This window comes from Mya arenaria, chromosome 4 (assembly GCF_026914265.1).
Source record: "Mya arenaria isolate MELC-2E11 chromosome 4, ASM2691426v1".
Lineage (NCBI taxonomy): Eukaryota > Metazoa > Mollusca > Bivalvia > Myida > Myidae > Mya > Mya arenaria.
In genome coordinates, this window is record NC_069125.1 from 43,089,596 (window position 1) to 43,107,264 (window position 17,669).

The 17,669-nt window shown below is 39.0% G+C and overlaps 2 protein-coding genes across 2 annotated transcripts; one reads left to right on the forward strand and one right to left on the reverse strand.

The window, feature by feature from the left end:
• Nucleotides 1–3,556: 3,556 nt before the first annotated feature.
• Nucleotides 3,557–4,636, reverse strand: LOC128230823 (zinc finger protein 880-like). Its single transcript, XM_052943266.1, has one exon. It carries the CDS (start codon nt 4,634–4,636, stop codon nt 3,557–3,559), a length of 1,080 nt encoding a protein of 359 aa, XP_052799226.1.
• Nucleotides 4,637–6,813: 2,177 nt separating this feature from the next.
• LOC128231993 (hillarin-like) lies at nt 6,814–17,360 on the forward strand. Its single transcript, XM_052945309.1, has 7 exons — nt 6,814–7,966; nt 11,024–11,329; nt 12,591–12,959; nt 13,803–13,934; nt 14,227–14,309; nt 14,552–14,695; nt 14,967–17,360. Exons 1-7 carry the CDS (start codon nt 7,565–7,567, stop codon nt 16,324–16,326), a joined length of 2,796 nt encoding a protein of 931 aa, XP_052801269.1. The 5' UTR covers nt 6,814–7,564; the 3' UTR covers nt 16,327–17,360.
• Nucleotides 17,361–17,669: the final 309 nt, after the last annotated feature.

Genomic DNA, 17,669 nt, shown 5'->3' on the forward strand with positions numbered 1-17,669 from the left:
CTAGTCTCGCCCCCCTCGCTGCCCGAAATTTATTTTCGTCCTCCTCCTCCTCGTCATCCAATGAATCTTCCTAAAATCATCATCATCCGTTGATTTATAGGTGGTGATCTAAAACAAGTACGACAATACACAAATATTATTAAAAAGACTACATATTCAAGCATACAGACGAAGGAATAAAAGTTTGTACCGTCATTAATAACGGTTTCAGATTCAGTGCATTGGCAATGTCAGCAGATCCGCGCTTTTGGCAAAAATTAACATCAAATTTCATAAAGATCGACACAAAAAAGAAAAGAGAAAAACATCAATATACGAACATATAAGTAGTTGATAACCATAAATTTAAGCTACACATGTTTACACGCACATACTCACATTCCCGCATATACACATATATTAATACAATCAAAATACCACTGTACTATTTAAACAAATCAAGAGACAGCGGTAGCAAATACATCGTTTCGTTATGAAAAGGCAATACATACAATTATCACTAGGTTTCTTTTAGTCCTTATATTATTATTTGTTAAAGTAGATACAAATTAGGGTTAAACGAGGTCCATATATATTTAGGACAAAAAAGTGACATTCTGATGCAACCATTTTGATAGTTCATAGTTTACATTTTCAATCTTCTCTAATAATGATATTGTGTTTTCTGGTTTCAATCTCTAAGGAATGGACACTCAGTCTCAATCTTGATATGCACCAGTACTGTTTCGTAACTACGACATAGTATTTTGCTGTAAAGATACCGTCTCGTTTTAACGACTTAGTATCCGCTGTTACGACACAATATCTCTTTTTAACGACGTTGTTTCCCGCTGTAGCGACACAATATCTCGGTTAAACGACTTAGTATCTCGCTGTAACGACAAGGTATCTCATTCTAACGACTTAGTATCAGCTGTAACGAATCAGTATTTCGCTGGTACGACTTAGTATCACCTGTAACGAATCAGTATTTCGCTGGTACGACTTTGTATTTCGCTTGTACGACACGATATCTCGTTCTAACGACTTTGTTTCTCGCAGTAACGACACGATATCTCGTTCTAATGATTTAGCATCTTGCTGTAACGACACGGTATCTCGTTGTAACGACTTAGTTTCTCGCTGTTATGATACAGTATCTCGTTCTAACGACTTTGTTTCTCGCAGTAACGACACGATATCTCGTTCTAATGATTTAGCATCTTGCTGTAACGACACGGTATCTCGTTGTAACGACTTAGTTTCTCGCTGTTATGATACAGTATCTCGTTCTAACGACTTTGTTTCTCGCAGTAACGACACGATATCTCGTTCTAATGATTTAGCATCTTGCTGTAACGACACGGTATCTCGTTGTAACGACTTAGTTTCTCGCTGTTATGATACAGTATCTCGTTTTAATGACTTAGTATCTAGCTGTTACGACACGGTATTTAAAACTGAACCACAATGTTAAATCTCAAAACCAGTTAGGGCCATTATTTACTTTAACGAAAACCGACCCAAAAAGCATGTGACTTTGGACGTCAGTTGACCCCTTTTTATTTTGGTATCATTTGAATGGGCTTTAAGAGATTAAAAAGACAGAAAAACATATATATACTATCGTAATGTTTGTTTGGCATTCATAAAATAACAGGATATGCCACTACGTCCGATTTCAATTGAAATCAAGAGTTAATATACAAACTGTAGTAACTGAATGTGTTATGTACTTTCGGTCATTTGATTTACTCATTAGTCATTGACAAGCAAGTATTTTTCAAATAATACAAAAAATAAAATGGCGTCATCAGGCAACACCATTTAAATTCGGTTAATCAGAGAAATTGCGTATATGTGGGTCGAATAGAATCGTGGTGAAAGGGAAAAAAGGTCTTTATAATTATCATGCACCCCGAGCGGTGTGAATTGAAAACATCAGACCTCGTTCTTGTCTGATGCAATTCTCGTTACAAACTTAAGTATCACTGTAATTTAAATGTTGTTTTTTATATCCATTAAACTTCTGATACATTTTAAGTATTGCATTTTTATTTTGTTCTAAAAAGCAGGCGTTTGAATTGAGCGGAAGGGGGAAGGGGCAGTTGCTAGGATCGTGGTTGGTATCGGCTTTTGATCAGCCTGTATGTGGGTTTTGTCGTCTGGTGTTGCCGCCGAAACAAACGTCAACCGCCAGCCTCCGTGGAGATGCAAGTTTCGGCTGGTGGTAAAGCATTACCATTTATAATACATGTACTCGTCATAGCACTCGTAAGTTCCATTCAACCAGTATTAATAAAGAGCCAACGGCATAACCTCTACCGACTTAGTCCATGTCAATATTGAAATTATAGCCACCGTTAATCGTTGCAGCGCCTACTATGACTTACATAGCAGCCCGGGGTGAAAGCCTTAGGTCAATTTCGGCGCACCCCAGGGAGGACAAACTCAGGTCAAATACGCTGCACTCCTACGAACAATCAGGCAGCTTACAGGCTCAAGACCACAGTTATCTGCCCCCCGTTGACCAAGATCCGGATGTGAATACAGAAACAAAGAGTGCTTGTGTTCAAGTATCAATATTTTATTAAAATTGAATGAAAAAGAAGCAAAAAATGTTCTTTTTGCAGAGAACTTGACTGAATTTGACACTCTATTGCAGAAATTGATAGTTTTCAATGTAAATATTGGAAAAATGATAGCTTGTGGAAGTCTGAAAATTAGTTGTTTGTAGCCGATTGACTCCCTGGCGGAAGGGTTATGTATTTGAACTCAATTTTGACAGTCGGGTCAATGGTCAACATGGTGTTTTCTTGTGATTATATTTTGTGTCTTGAATTGTTCTAGAGATGCCATGTCCTTGTTTTTCAATTGGGGTGTGTATAAAGTCAAAAGCCAGGTTAGTGTCTATATGAAACATATAGTAAAAATAACTGTGGTCTCACGCCTACAGTACGAGACCGTACACCCAATACCCCACTCCGTACGTTCAGCCACCGACTTTCAACGACGCGCCTAGTCAAAACGGTCAATATCCAACCGGTCAGTATAATGGTGATCATCCGAGTAGCCATAGAAAGGAAGCTACTTCAAAGAGTCAATCTACCAGAACACGAACAATTCATAAAATAACGCAGGGTACAAAAATCAGGCTGTTCAGAGTTCCGCGATGCTATAGCCTGTACCAGAAACAATCTAGAAGTAGTTTCAGTATCAGTAAAGAGGAGTTCACGTATATTCACGTAGTGAAACTGTTGGTTTAATCTCAAAATGATTAGCATTATATATTCGTGGGTAGCAGAGATAGTAAAACATTTCTGCTCCGAAGATTTCTTGAAGTTTCTACGTGTGCACGATTTCGAATGTTTTATCATATTTATAACTATGCATTGAAAACATATATTTTTAAGCAATTTATTAAATCGTTTATAATTTTACATGTTTTGTAAACAATAAATACAATATAACTCCATAACGTTAACAACATAACAACACTGTGGCTTGCAATATATACTCCATAATCAAGTCAATCATTATTTTACCGTCAATAAATCAAACAGCATCAAGTCCAAGGTCAAATTTTGTGAGAACACATGTGCAGTTTCAGCTGAATCTTCTGTGGGTAGGCTTTGCCACATCCGGCTACCGTGCACCGGAAGGGGTTTTCCCCGGTGTGCAGACGCTCGTGCACCGCGCATGCGTACTTGCTGTTGAAATACTTTGCGCAGTATCCGCACTTGTAGCTGCGGTGATCGCGGTGGTAGCGGTAGTGCTGGGTGAGCGAGGATCGTTTGGAGAACTTCCGGTCGCAGATAGAGCACGTGAACGGCGTATTTCCGGAGTGGACGTTCATATGATCTCGGAGGCGGCTGTTGGTGCTGAACTCCTTCTTGCAAATCTCGCAGAAGTGGCCGTCGTGCAGTCGCTGATGCTTCGTGAAGAAACAATGTGCCACCACTTTGTCGCAAAGGCCGCATTGAAAACGCTCATCGTTCAGCCGGATGTGTCGTGTGACATAGCCGTGCGTGGAGAACAGCGACTTCCGAAGACCGATTGGGGCGTCCTGGAGTTGATGGATACGCTGATGGTTCTGTGCATCTCGGCCGTCAACACAAAGAGCATTACAGGCGTGACACCAAAACGTGTCTGCATCTTTTGAAGATCTAAAGGATGACTCGTTCTTTAGTGGTCTGGTAAACTGTCGGAAGTGTTGCACGAATGCCGGAGCCGGACTTAACGCACTGGTAATAATGGCCGGAGCGGAAGGGGTGTCAGCAGAAATACTTGGTACGTCGGCGAGAAGAGCTTTGATAGAAAATGGATGAGCATGTGCGACAAGCGGCTGTGGTGAAGGTGCCTCGAACTCCCTGTTGGTGTGAATGCTGTCGTCGCTTAACCCAGAGACGTATCCGCTGCTCTCGGTCACGGATGTGTCCGCAACCAAATCAGACCCGGCACTCGGCGCATACCGAAGGACGATGGGCGACGAGGAGTCAATATCAAGTGTCTCGCTGCGCAGATCTTCCTGGTTGACGAGAGAATCGCATGTGTGATCCAGAAGCTTGTACTTGGAGAGATCCAGGGGAAACTTGCGCGCCTTCTGATGCACCCGGTAAGCGGCGTTCATCATGATTTGTGACATCAGGGCCTCCATCTGCATAACACAATAAATTATAACATATTTTGTTATAGTGGACGCAATGTTATTAAATGTTTTATATTATGGCCAAACAATTGAATTCAAACATTGAAAACAAATTATACTGCTTTTACAAACCTCAGAATCATAGAATCCAGTCAAATTATAGTATAATATTGCATTATTATATTTCAGTTTTAATTCTTAGTGATATAATAGAGAACTGATTGCTACATCTCTTACCTTTAAAGAAGTTAGAAAATCTGGCAGATATCAAGATGATATTAATAATTTAGTCTGGATTAATTTCTCTTTTTTCTGATGTGAATAGTACATTCATTAAAATGATAACATTGATTGGTCTTAATCGTTTCCCCTTATATACTCTGGTCTTCCAGTATGATCAAAGCCCTATTAGCGTGAGGCCCCAATCACGGTGTGATAAACGTGTCCATTGTACGGGCCTCCTCCCTAGCTTTGATTTCACCTTTTGTTTTGTTATGATTGGAAGTTTGCGTCGGCTCTTCATAGCACATTAAGATTCACACATTTTAATTATGTGAACACTTAACAGCTTTTCACATGAGTAAACATATTTGTAATGCACTGTCTCGCCCCGCCCCGCCCCGACCCTTTCCCGCCCGAAATTTATCCTTGTCATCCTCCTCCACCTCCCCCTCATCCTCCTCGTAGGACCCATTCTAAAACTCAACATCAAAGAAGATTAAATATAGTATGTTAACACATATAAGCAAAAGTGTTATACAGATGATACAAATGCAGGGTTTCCGTTAAACATTATAATTAGACAGGTCATATTGAACTTTCTTGGCTCCTTTTATTAGGTGGCAGTATAACCAATAGTGCATCATAATGTTTAACGATATCAACAATGCATTGTTGACCTAGATCATCATAAATCGTAGATCGACAATAAAACGGAAATATGAATCGGCTGATCTAGGTCATAAATCGTAGCTCGACAAACTAAAATACATGAAATATTGTCGACCTGGATCGTAGATCGTAGATCGACAGCCTGTTATACATACAAATATTGTCGACCTGGATCGTAGATCGACAGCCTGTTATACATACAAATATTGTTGACCTGGATCGTAGATCGACAGCCTGTTATACATACAAATATTGTCGACCTGGATCGTAGATCGACAGCCTGTTATACATACAAATATTGTCGACCTGGATCGTAGATCGACAGCCTGTTATACATACAAATATTGTCGACCTGGATCGTAGATCGACAGCCTGTTATACATACAAATATTGTCGACCTGGATCGTAGATCGACAGCCTGTTATACATACAAATATTGTCGACCTGGATCGTAGATCGTAGATCGACAGCCTGTTATACATACAAATATTGTCGACCTGGATCGTAGATCGACAGCCTGTTATACATACAAATATTGTTGACCAATGTTGCTCTACGATCAACGATCCAGGTCGACCAATTTATTTATTTTTATGTTGATGTACGATATACGAGCTACGCGCCAACTTCACACACAGTTAAGAAATGTTGCCTATTCATTTAAATAATATTGTCTCAATCTATTATTTTTTTTCTAAACACGTACAATTCATTTTTGTTTTGTGCTATCATCATGTAGACGTTTAACACGTATGCCTTTTCCATATATTGTAATAACACATATATGTTTAAATGTGTGTACTTGTAATGGCTTACTGTATTCATATCTGTTCAATTTAATATATGGTAATGTTAAACATACGCAAACATCATTTTATTAGCGCGCCATTTAATGAAAATATATTGTTATTTAAAATAATCATGTCAATACAATAACGTAGACAAGATAATGATGATGACGACGGATGATGATGATGATGATGATGATGATGATCATGGTTATTACGACTGATGATTTTTACGTCCAATCAATGCGACGATGATCATGTTCATGGCATGTAGATTATGATTACGTACATATTCGTTTCAGTGTACGACCCCGAACTTGCCATATGTACCATTCTAAAGGACTTTGTCAGCACCCAAATTTCTTTTCACTACCAAAACTTCAGAAAACCAGATTACGGCGAAACACGGGTCATTAGATACACCCCTATAAAACCGCATCAGGAAGACCAGCTCATGTTACCGGAACCTTATAACATTTCAGTAAGTGCGTTCGCCATTGGATAGTAAACCGGTAAGCTTCTTGTATAGTGTATTCTGTGTTATGAATTTACCTGCTGGTCTAAGTTTCACACAAGAGTATAACATTTTTTTTTTAAATTCAAAATTATAATTTAATTGTTAATCGTCGACTATATTTTTACTGTATGTACATGCAGACATAATTACATGTCAGTGTATGTACATATTTGGCATCGTGACGGTGAATGGAGTATGGAGTATAATTGAGCATTTTATATTAAGCGAAACCTTTTAAAACGAATATTGTATGTATATATATACCAGAATAACTTTGTTGCGATTTTCAAATAGTTCAAAACTCGAGAAGGCTTTGCTTGTAGAGAAGGGGAGCAACTCGTACGATCTTAACTTAAGTCAGGTGAGTTAATTACAGGTGAGACAGATCAATAGCGCAGTGTGCAATATGCTTGTACCAGGGCCTTACGACGCGACACAGGTATTTAGGTCACGTGAGAGTCATTGCCTGTATGTTTATGTCATGTTTTCCATTTACGATCACGTCAGGTAAACAGTTTTAATTTGTGAGTCGTACTGAAATGACAATTCAAATGGGGATAATGGCTAAGACAAGTGTTTTTGTGTGTGATGGAATACAATCTGTTTTAAGTAATTATGGGATGAATATTTAAGGGATAGATGTCTTAATTATTGATTATACAAATAATTACGTGAAAAGTAGGAAGTATACAAGTATACTGCATATTATCAGTGATCACTCCTCCATCAACCTGAACAAAAATGGAGGACCCCGAGTTGGATATTCAGGTTGAAGAGATCCGAGGAGATGACGGCAGCTATAAATACTCGTTCATTTACGAGCGAGCAACCATGTACGAGTTCAAATACGAACGTAAGCCACAGCCCGACCCCGTCGACCCCTGCTATAGGTGTTACCGCCGGATCTGGGATAAGGAGCAAATGGCGAATGTCGGGGTGCTGTACCACAAGGCCTGCTTCCGGTGCCGGATATGCGGCCTGCCGCTTACCATGCAGACGTTTTACAGAAATGATGCCAACGGGTCGCAGGACCGAGAAGTGTATTGTAAGACGCACGTCGGGAAGAACATACACCAGATCCAACAAGAGCGTGCCCCTATCGCGGGCATTGAGGACAACTATAACCCCGCCCTGGATCAGACTGTAGGTATTATAGGGATTAACATTTAGGAATAGTTTCCACTGTTTAAAAAGAACATTTTCAAATGAGTTTAAACATGCAGTGAGGCGGTGTAGTAGTGTTGTTGTCCGCCTCTTACCCTATAGATCGTGGTTTCGAGCCCGACTAGGTACACTCTCTCAGACCCTTCGACTCACCAAATAAAAACCAGTACACTAAAATCTACCTGGGATGTTTTTTCCGCAGAGCATAATAATATAACACTGCATTGTTTTGCTGTCTTCCTAGGAATTTCCTATGATTTTAAGAGATAGTCTGAACGATTATATAACAAAGTATCGTAATTAAAGGGGCGAATTGAAAGATCATGATTCCAACATCTCGTATGGATAAACCACTAGGCTTAAAAATACCTTAAGGGTTCGAATTTAACTTTGAGGAGCACTCGCAAAATTTTGCGAGTGCTTTTTGAGGCAACTCGCAAAATGAAAAATCAACTTGCAATTTTATTATTTTCTTTATTCCCTTATAATATTGTCTAATTAAAGTAGATATTTACAACTAAGACATATTATGAATATTAAAAGGATCCATCTTGAGTGACTCAACTACTATAACTTGTAGTTGGCTTATTCTTTTCTCTTTTTTTTGGGGGGGGGGGGAGGGGGGTACAGATGACTCATCGGATGCTGGCCGCTTTTTGATAACAAAGCTGTCCAATAATTTGACATTGTTCACTTTGAGGAGGGTATATTTACCCTCGCCATCGGGTAATTCCCATTCGGCGAGAACGCTACAGATTTCATTAACTGATTAAGTTTGTAAGTATTAAAAACAATAACAGTATAAATTTAGAATAAATAAAAGCAACAGTAAATGTAGCATGGATGCTTTGGACTATAAAATATATCGGAAGTTTATTCACTTTGACAGTTGAGCGGATATATTCAAAGGTTGATGGGGTTTTACGAGAGTTCGCGAAAGCGCTAAATTTAGCCAATGATTGAGCTTGGTGATTACGTCATGTCAACTCATTTGTTTTCACTTTGTATTATGCACACCTCGGAGCATCCCCGGAAAAATTCGAGATAAAACTCGGCCTTTTCCGTATTTGTTCTATTTTTAAAAAACTTACTAGAGCGTGACTCCATATTGTTGTCTCTTAACTGGTAGTGATGCCACTTATAGATTGTTTACACTCGACTTTGTAGCAAAGTTAATGTTTATTCTACTTTCCTTTTAACATTTTGTGGTCTAGAAAAAAACCACTCGCAAAATTTTGCGAGCTTGAATAAAAGTCACTCGCAATTTGCAAATGCCGCTCGCATTTTGCGAGTATGCGAGTCTAAATTCGAACCCTGCCGGCCCTATAAGTTTAGGGATATCCGACCCTACGTGGCACAACCCCTCAACCCAAGACCTTTTTTTACCCTTGTAAAAAATCTTATTTTCCTATTCTTAGTTGTTGTTGACGATTTGTGTCGATTACAGTTATACAAAAATATTAATCATTATATACACAATAAACCGAAATGTCAATATGAGCATTCGCGACTTGCATTGCTGTTTTAACTGGACTTAAAAATAATTTACAAAAACATTTTGTTTCTACCTACATTTTGAGACAGTTACCATAAACTCGAATAAAAAATGGGCCTATACATTGTACTGAAAGGTGTATTTTACGACAAAACAGATAACTGAGTTTAATTTTGCTTTTCAATTGATACTTATTGTTTTACATTTCGTAATTTAAGGTATAATTTCTATCACCTGTCGCACTCACAAGAAGGGCTTTCCCACAATTACTTTCAAATTAGGTAAATATAGAACGTGATTATTGAAGAGTATTGAAGTACATTTAGGTTGAAAAAAAGAGCTAATTTACCGAAGCATAAAATTCGAAAGGGGTCACTGACATTTATGCTAGAGCTGCGTTGGGGTTACCATGCAGTTAGTATGCAGATGTTTTTTTAACTGCATTTCTTTCATTGTCACATTTGAATGGAAAACCAGTTGAAAACTAGTCTTCTAAAGGTTTGCTACACAAAGTTCCCAATATTTGTATACGCAATCTTGATAATCTCTTTGATAAGAATTAAGTTGGAATGTGTCCTTTTTGGCATATTCTGTAATTGTAAGTAGGAGAACATACAGGTATGTTGCTATTATAAACATTTGTGAAATACTTCGTGAATGACGCTTAAAGCTGCACTCTCACAGATTAACCGTCTTGATAACTTTTTTTTTATTTTTTTGTCCTGGAACGAGCCAATTTAAGCGAAAATGCATGGAAACCATTGATTTAAGACTGCTAACAAAAAAAGTTGGATCGCATATTTTCATATTTAAGTTTAAAAATTGATGTTTTATGATTTTTTGTCTTAAATCGTTAGCCATAAAACAATATTTTTTCGAAAAGAAATAGGAAAGTCTGCGATCTGATCTTTTATCAGCAGTCTTATATCACTGGTTTGCTGGTATTTACGTAAAAATTGCCTCATTCCAAGACAAAAATAAAAAAAGTTGTCAAAACGGTAAATCTGTGAGAGTGCGGCTTTAAGTCGTAAAAGAGGGTATTAGTAAAATTTAAAGCAAGCAACGCACATGTCAGATTGTTAGGTATGTGCGTAGCACTTGAAATGAATGTACAAGGTTTGCCATTGGCCCTATCATTTACTTAATTAAGCAAATGCTTTAAGCTCATGCTTTACACGTGTAATTATGTTCACTGTTTTGAATTCTTTGAATTAATTTCTCGGTGCATTTTTACATAATTATATTCCCCACGGAGTTTTGTGTTATTGATATTCATTAAAAATAATACGTCCATAATTATAGCTCTACGTTGGTATTCGGCACTATTCGCAGAAACAGGTGTAATGTCGTGTGTATGTGTTAATGAAATATGCGCTACCATATTGTCGCCTTGGACGTTACATAGTAAACCATAAAGGCATTACTCTGGTCAAATGGACAGTAGTTTCCCACATGTTGAAACGCAGACAGTTCGTATTAACTTTCGATAAACCTATATCCAAGCAGCTAAATGTAATATTCCTTCCTCTCAATCCTTTCAGCCCACAGGGCGCCCAAGACCGGCCATCGGCGCGGCCCCTAACTTCAGCCCAAAGTCGAGCCCCCGGGGTAGTCCGTACCCACAGGGAAGCCTACGGGAGGCACCGAACCACCTAGGGTCCGCTCAGTTCACGCCTTCCAAGCAGAACCTCCACGATACAAGCATGGGATCAAGTATCGTGAGCGTCACTCCCCGCACCCTCAATGGAACTTCCTGGCTGACAGGGACGCCCGGAAGCGCACTCGAGTACACTCTGATGACTGGCGGTTCGTACAGTCGACCGCGACCTGTGTTGCAAAGCTATGAGGTATGTTTCCTGCATTCAAAGGTTTTCAATAAATGGACGAGCTTTGACAAAGAAATGAGATTTGCAGTATTGTTTTAGACAATCGTCGCCATTGACGCTTTTAAATAAAACGTAGATAAATGAATATAAGGGTAAATTAAATGTTTGTATTAGATGTTCCGTCTCCTATTTTACCCATCAGAGAGAACAGAGGGATCATTTTGTTACGTTTCGATAAGTTTCATCAATATCGACAAGTTATCGCATAGCAGCATGATTAAATAAACATAGAATACAAAATAAACAAAAAGTTTTTGGCAAGGTACTTCAATAGTACTACTGTACAGGTCTTGTTTTTCGTAAATCACGACCTCCGAAAAAAAAAGTATAAAAAAACGTTAACAGGTCTTATAGTTTATAATTAAACATGATTATAAAAAATAATAAGTCAACACTTTTTGTATTGTCTTAGAATTGTTTTAAACAAATTAGAATACTGTATTAAGGGCCTTCCACAATGCAAAAGTGGGCGGGGAAGGCCAATAATTAAACTGTTTGCAAAGTTCATGTTTAACTAAGTATTGAGGAATAATACTTCTCACGGATAGAACAAACATCCCTGGCAACATATTTTGGAGAAATTAGGAGTTGAGCAAATTTTACTAAAGGAAATTTATCAGATTTGGGTTAAAAAAGCATTTGCATTTTTCTAAAAAAGGTCTGTCGACAATATAATTATTTGTTGGTGTCAAAATGCTCTAGACCACCCAATCAACACTATACTGTGGGTTATTGATGATATCCTTTCAAATAAGAAAGATGTTAAGATATTTGATTAAATTCATATCCTGGTTACAAAAATGCAAACATCTTTCTTAAAATAGCTGCAATCACCACAAAGCCGCAAAACACTGTTGGTTGGATAGTACTGACTATTTTGACATAAAACATAGGAATTTTGTATAAAGTCATTTCCGTAAAAATGTAAATGTTTTTTTTTATTGAAAATCTGATAAAATCTTATTCTATAAAAGTTGCTTAACTCCTTATTACACCTACACATATTGAAACAGATGTATGTATTATGCTTGCTAAATATTGAACCTCAAAACTAAATAAAATTATTTGTTTTAAACATGTTTTCGCCAACAAAACTTATTTTTGGACAGTGGAAGGCTTTAATGACAACAGGCATAATTATGTTTCAACACAAAAGCCAAGTGCAACTGTTTTCCATCCACCATTTATTTAAAATAACATTTATATCTCAATCTCTCATCAGGATTTCGAGCGGTACGCGGTGTTCGACTCTCAATGGACGTTAGAGTCGCGGCACCACGAGGAGGAGGAGCGGCTGCAGCGCTTCCTGTCTGAGGAACGTGAGAAGGAGATGCGCCGCCTCGACACCTCAATCGACAGCGAGAAGGAGCGGGCGGCCGCCGATCTCTTGGCGTCAATGGACCAGATGTCGCTGCAGCAAAACCCGCGGAACCTGGTCGCCGAGAGGGAACGTATAGAGGACCACTTCCGGCGCACGCGCGATGAGAAATTGCGCGGAGTGATGGACAAAGTGGCGGCGGAGGAAAAAGCGCGCGCATCCCGTATGTTAGACAGGCATTGTCATGAGATGCTTCTCCTTATAGCAGAAAAGGTAATAAAATGTTTATTTAAAGCAGTACTTGTGTGTAATTGAAGTAGACTAGTTTTTGTTAAACTGCTTTGGAACTGCATTTAACTGTCCACTATTTATTAATCGTATCGTGACTTTTTTTTTGTTAGTCATTGGTATATTTTGGGGGGATAAGAAAATGATATCATATTTTTTTATCTTGAAATATTGTCGTCATTTATAAATACGACAATCACACATAATCATAGGAAATAAGAAGTTCGTGTATATAAAGTATTTTGAAATCTTTTCATGTTTGATTTAGCCATCTCATATCATCAGTAGTAAATGCTATAGCTTCTCCTATGACTCTGAGATTTATGGAATTATAATAATGTATAGGGGCGTACCTGAAGCGTTTTGAACTGTACACATGTACACTTGTGCGAGGTGTCGTTTTGTTAAGGTATTTCATTTGCTTGTTCTCAATTTGTTATACGGGGTGCTACAGCTGGCTCACCCATTACGCACATTTTGAAGAATACACCAATGAAAGAACCGTCTTCAAGCATTCTGTAAATTTTGAACGCCAACGTTTAGAAACATTACGTCAAATATTACCCAGATACCCTTAATCCTTAGTTATTCCCGATTTCGAGATTATAGCACTTTCCATTTCGGGAGCACCAGAAATGATATGTACGTCCGGTCGTACTAGCGTATACCTAGGTACGCCCCTGGCGTACTATACAAACGACCAAAGCATATACAAGTATGCGGTAAGCTTTATAAAATACGTGACAAAGAAACAATACAAAAAAGTTTTTAAACCATTGCAATCAGCAGTAAATTTTATTCTCAATAATATCCCTCTCTCTCCCCCAGGACCGCGAGGTAGACGGCAACGCCCTGTACGATCACTCGATGCGACCGGCTGTTCTCCCACCGGAAACCAAAAAGGCCAAGCTCTACAAGTCACCAATCATATTTCAGAACATCGACAAACGAGCACTTGAGGTAAGTTGTCACCGTGGCGAAAATTTGAACCTTGGCCATAACTCGAACTTCAAGATATCTAAATGTTTCTTGGTACACGTGTTCCCAGAGATAACATATACAGCAAAACCCACAACCCTGGCTTTAATATTTGTTGATGTATGTCCCTTGTTTGACTGATAGAAAACAGAGGCGCGTTAGAGTTCTCTCCGTGTTGAGTTTTTTACTAAAAGTGATTCTATTGATTTCAAATAGTTTGCAGCCGTCTTTTGTACGTATACGTTCTAACCCACCATAACATGTTTACCTGTAGCTGGCCAACCGAGACTACAACACATTGACCGACCTGGTGCGGGACCTGACCAGAGACTGCCAGACTGAGCTTGAAAAATGCAGGTTCGCTTCCTCATTTGGTCACTCTCATTCAGTTCAGCATTAAAATCTCGTTTGAATTCAACAAAAGTAATATCTTTAAAAGTTTTGTTTTAGTTTATTTTCAAAATCAGTCGAGTGCCAAGTACTCATATGCGGTTTTCTTTTCTTTGAATAATTAAGCTGTATAAACAATGAATGATTTGTAACCATGGTTTTTAAGGAAACCAATATCTGCTTGCCTAAATCGTAAGTGATGATTGTAGGGCGCTGTTCCGGTGGATAATCTCCAAGGACATTGGGAAGACAAGCGCCCGAGACATTGCGCGGCCCAACGCGTCCTTGACCTTGCTCAAGGGGGTCAAGAGCGGCCGGGAAACATACCACCAGCTCTTCAAGAAACTTTGCAGGTAAATAAATGTGCATGTTTGCTTCGGTAAAGTATTTGTCAAAAAAATTATGAACAGATAAAACAGTCCCCGAGTTTTAGCTTTCTTTGTGTTTTTTTTAATCTTCTTTTAATTTGAAAGTACTGGAGAGCTTAAATGTATATTCTTTTTTTGGCCGATTCAAAATATATCTTCCTACCGGTTTAACACATTTACGGTGTTCACGAGTGCGGAGTGTAAGAACAGGTTTTCTTAATACTGGATAAGTTGTCAAACATTGTTTCTTTTCCAGCTTTGCCGGCCTCCACTGCGAGATCATCCTTGGCTACTCGAAGGGCGCTGGCTACAAGCCGGGTATGAATCTCACCGGAAATACCTTCAGGAACTCGTGGACGGCGGTCGCCATCGACGGCAACTGGCGCCTCGTAAACGTAACTTGGGCGGCCCGCCATGTAACCGGAACCAAGGAAGAACTTCCGGAAATGTACACAAAATACGACGAATTCTACTTTCTTACGGATCCCGAGGACTACATCTACCAACATTACCCGGATGAAGCGGCGTGGCAGCTGCTCGAGATTCCACTTCCGTTTTCGGAGTTCATGAACTTGCCAGTGGTGAAATCGCCTTTCTTTAACTACGGTTTAAGGTTTTATTCCAATTACGGTGCAACCCTTACAACAGACACAGGAATGGTCGAGGTGCGAGTGATTGCGCCTAAAATTTTGGGATTTGGCTCGTTGTTAGAGCCATACGACAAAGCAAACAATACATCAAACATGGAAGGTCGGACGTTGTTACGTTATGTTCGAAACGAGGCTATTTTTACAGTGAATGTGCCTAGGCCTGGTTTGTACTATTTTTCCATATACACTGGCGATTACTGGAATTCGGACTGCCTTGAGAGTGCATGCTCATTTATGATAAACTGTACCCAAAACATGGGTGCCGCGGCGCCTCCATACCCCCCGGTGCCCTTCTTTGGTCCGACCCCCATTATGGAGAAATTTGGTATATTGGCAGAGAACCAAATAGACCCCTTGATTGTCTCAAACAGTGACTATCTGGATATTGTGTTCAAAATGGGCAAGGACGTCAAAGTGACACATACGTTTCAGTACTATGACGCCGAGGAAGGCACAGTAAACGACATAGACAGATATGTGTTCTTAAAGGCCAGAAATGATGTTGGTGCAACATATATGCTCAGGTGTCCAAGGGAGGGATTTTACATTTTCTCTTTGTACGCGTCCCAAGCGGAATGCGTGGACACTCAGTCACTCGACTGCGCCTACCGGTACCTTATCATCTGCCAAGAACCAAACCCAGCGGTAGTCGCCTTCCCCCGTACGTACCATCGGTGGCAGCGGTGCACGCTACACGAGCCAGTTTCCGGAGATCTGATGACCAACAAACGCTACACCTTCCGGTTGGACGTCCCCCAGGCGTCGGAGGTGTTCGTGGTGCTCGGCGACATGTACCACCATCTAAAGCGGAAGTTGGGTTTCACGTGGGAAGGCATCATTTCCACGGGCGGCTCGGTTGCAAAGCTCAAGGTGGTGGCGCGCTTCTCTATCACCGGAAAAGAATGCTCCATATTTGCTCATCTGCTGGACTATGAACTCGTTGAAGACGCAGAAACAGAGATTTGATTATTTTTAATAAGAAGAATTTATTACGTAAGGCCTTATTGCACAAAGTGGTGAGATATGTGCTCTGTGAACACTGTTTTGGGGCATAGTGTATCCGGCAGCTACATGTTTAGACTATAATATGGGCATGTTTAAGAAAATGGCACGCTTTTGTAAACGTATAATGACAGAATTTAGAATCTTTTCTGCGAGTATATACTTATTAGAATTTAACTTGTATAATTTGTATGTTGCAAGATATTTATTAAATTTCACAAATTCAGATAGATTGTTCACTGTGCAATATGAAATATGTGAAACGTTTAATAAGAGCATGGAAACAGTGCTAAGATTATTGTGGATGTGGTTGATATTTCTCACTATCAAAGTTGCATTTTGAATACAAATGAGAAGTACATGAATCGAAATTGGAAACACATTTCATTGCAAATAGCATGCAAGGTCGTGTCTGCTTACATATTACAACATTGTTCATTAGCTTGTTAGTTAAATACATAACAATGTTGTAATTGTTATGTGTGCTGTTGTTATTCTGTTGTTTTGTTCTAACAGTATGTTCTGTGCCATGATATTTTGCCCAAGCTTATTTATGTTATTTAAGTTTTACAAGTAGACTCGTGGAACCAACTGGGGAATATAGTTCCGCTATTGCATTGTGCAATTGCTAATAAGTAATTTGAATTTAAGAATCGTTTTTATGATATTTCGTGATCGATGTTAGGTTAATTCTACCGAAAATAATGTTTTGAAGTTTCTTAAGATATGGATTCTTGTTTGGTATACAATGGTCGCAAACTATGCTACTCAACGAGCATTAGATAAAGTAGCCAATCACGGCTCTTTTGTTTAAAAATATCGTTTCACATATTTGAGTATTAAAATATCTACAACGGTATGAAAGGTCTGTAATGGGCCTACCATATACAACACAAATAAAATTAAGTTTTGGTTCTTAGTTGAACAACACGTGCTACTGTATAAATGTGCACTCTTTATTATTTTATTGGCTAATAAATATTTGCTTAAATAACTAATGTTTGTGTTGTTGTTGTTACTGTTGCTGCTGCCAAATCTACTGCTGCCGCTTCTGCTGCTTTTGTTGTTGCTGTTATAATTAGACTTAAAACGATCGAGCAGGAAATAACCAAAGAAAAGACTCATAATTGTATTCATCATCTAATGTTGTTGAAGAAGGGATTTCATCCAAACTCTAAAGAGGGATTACGTATCTATGAGATATTTTCAGCAGCAGTATAGCACTGTTGTGTTGCTACGAAACTGCTCCTAGGATACTTCAAACGTGTGTCACATAAACCTGTCCAGGGACTCGCTTGTTGTAGAAA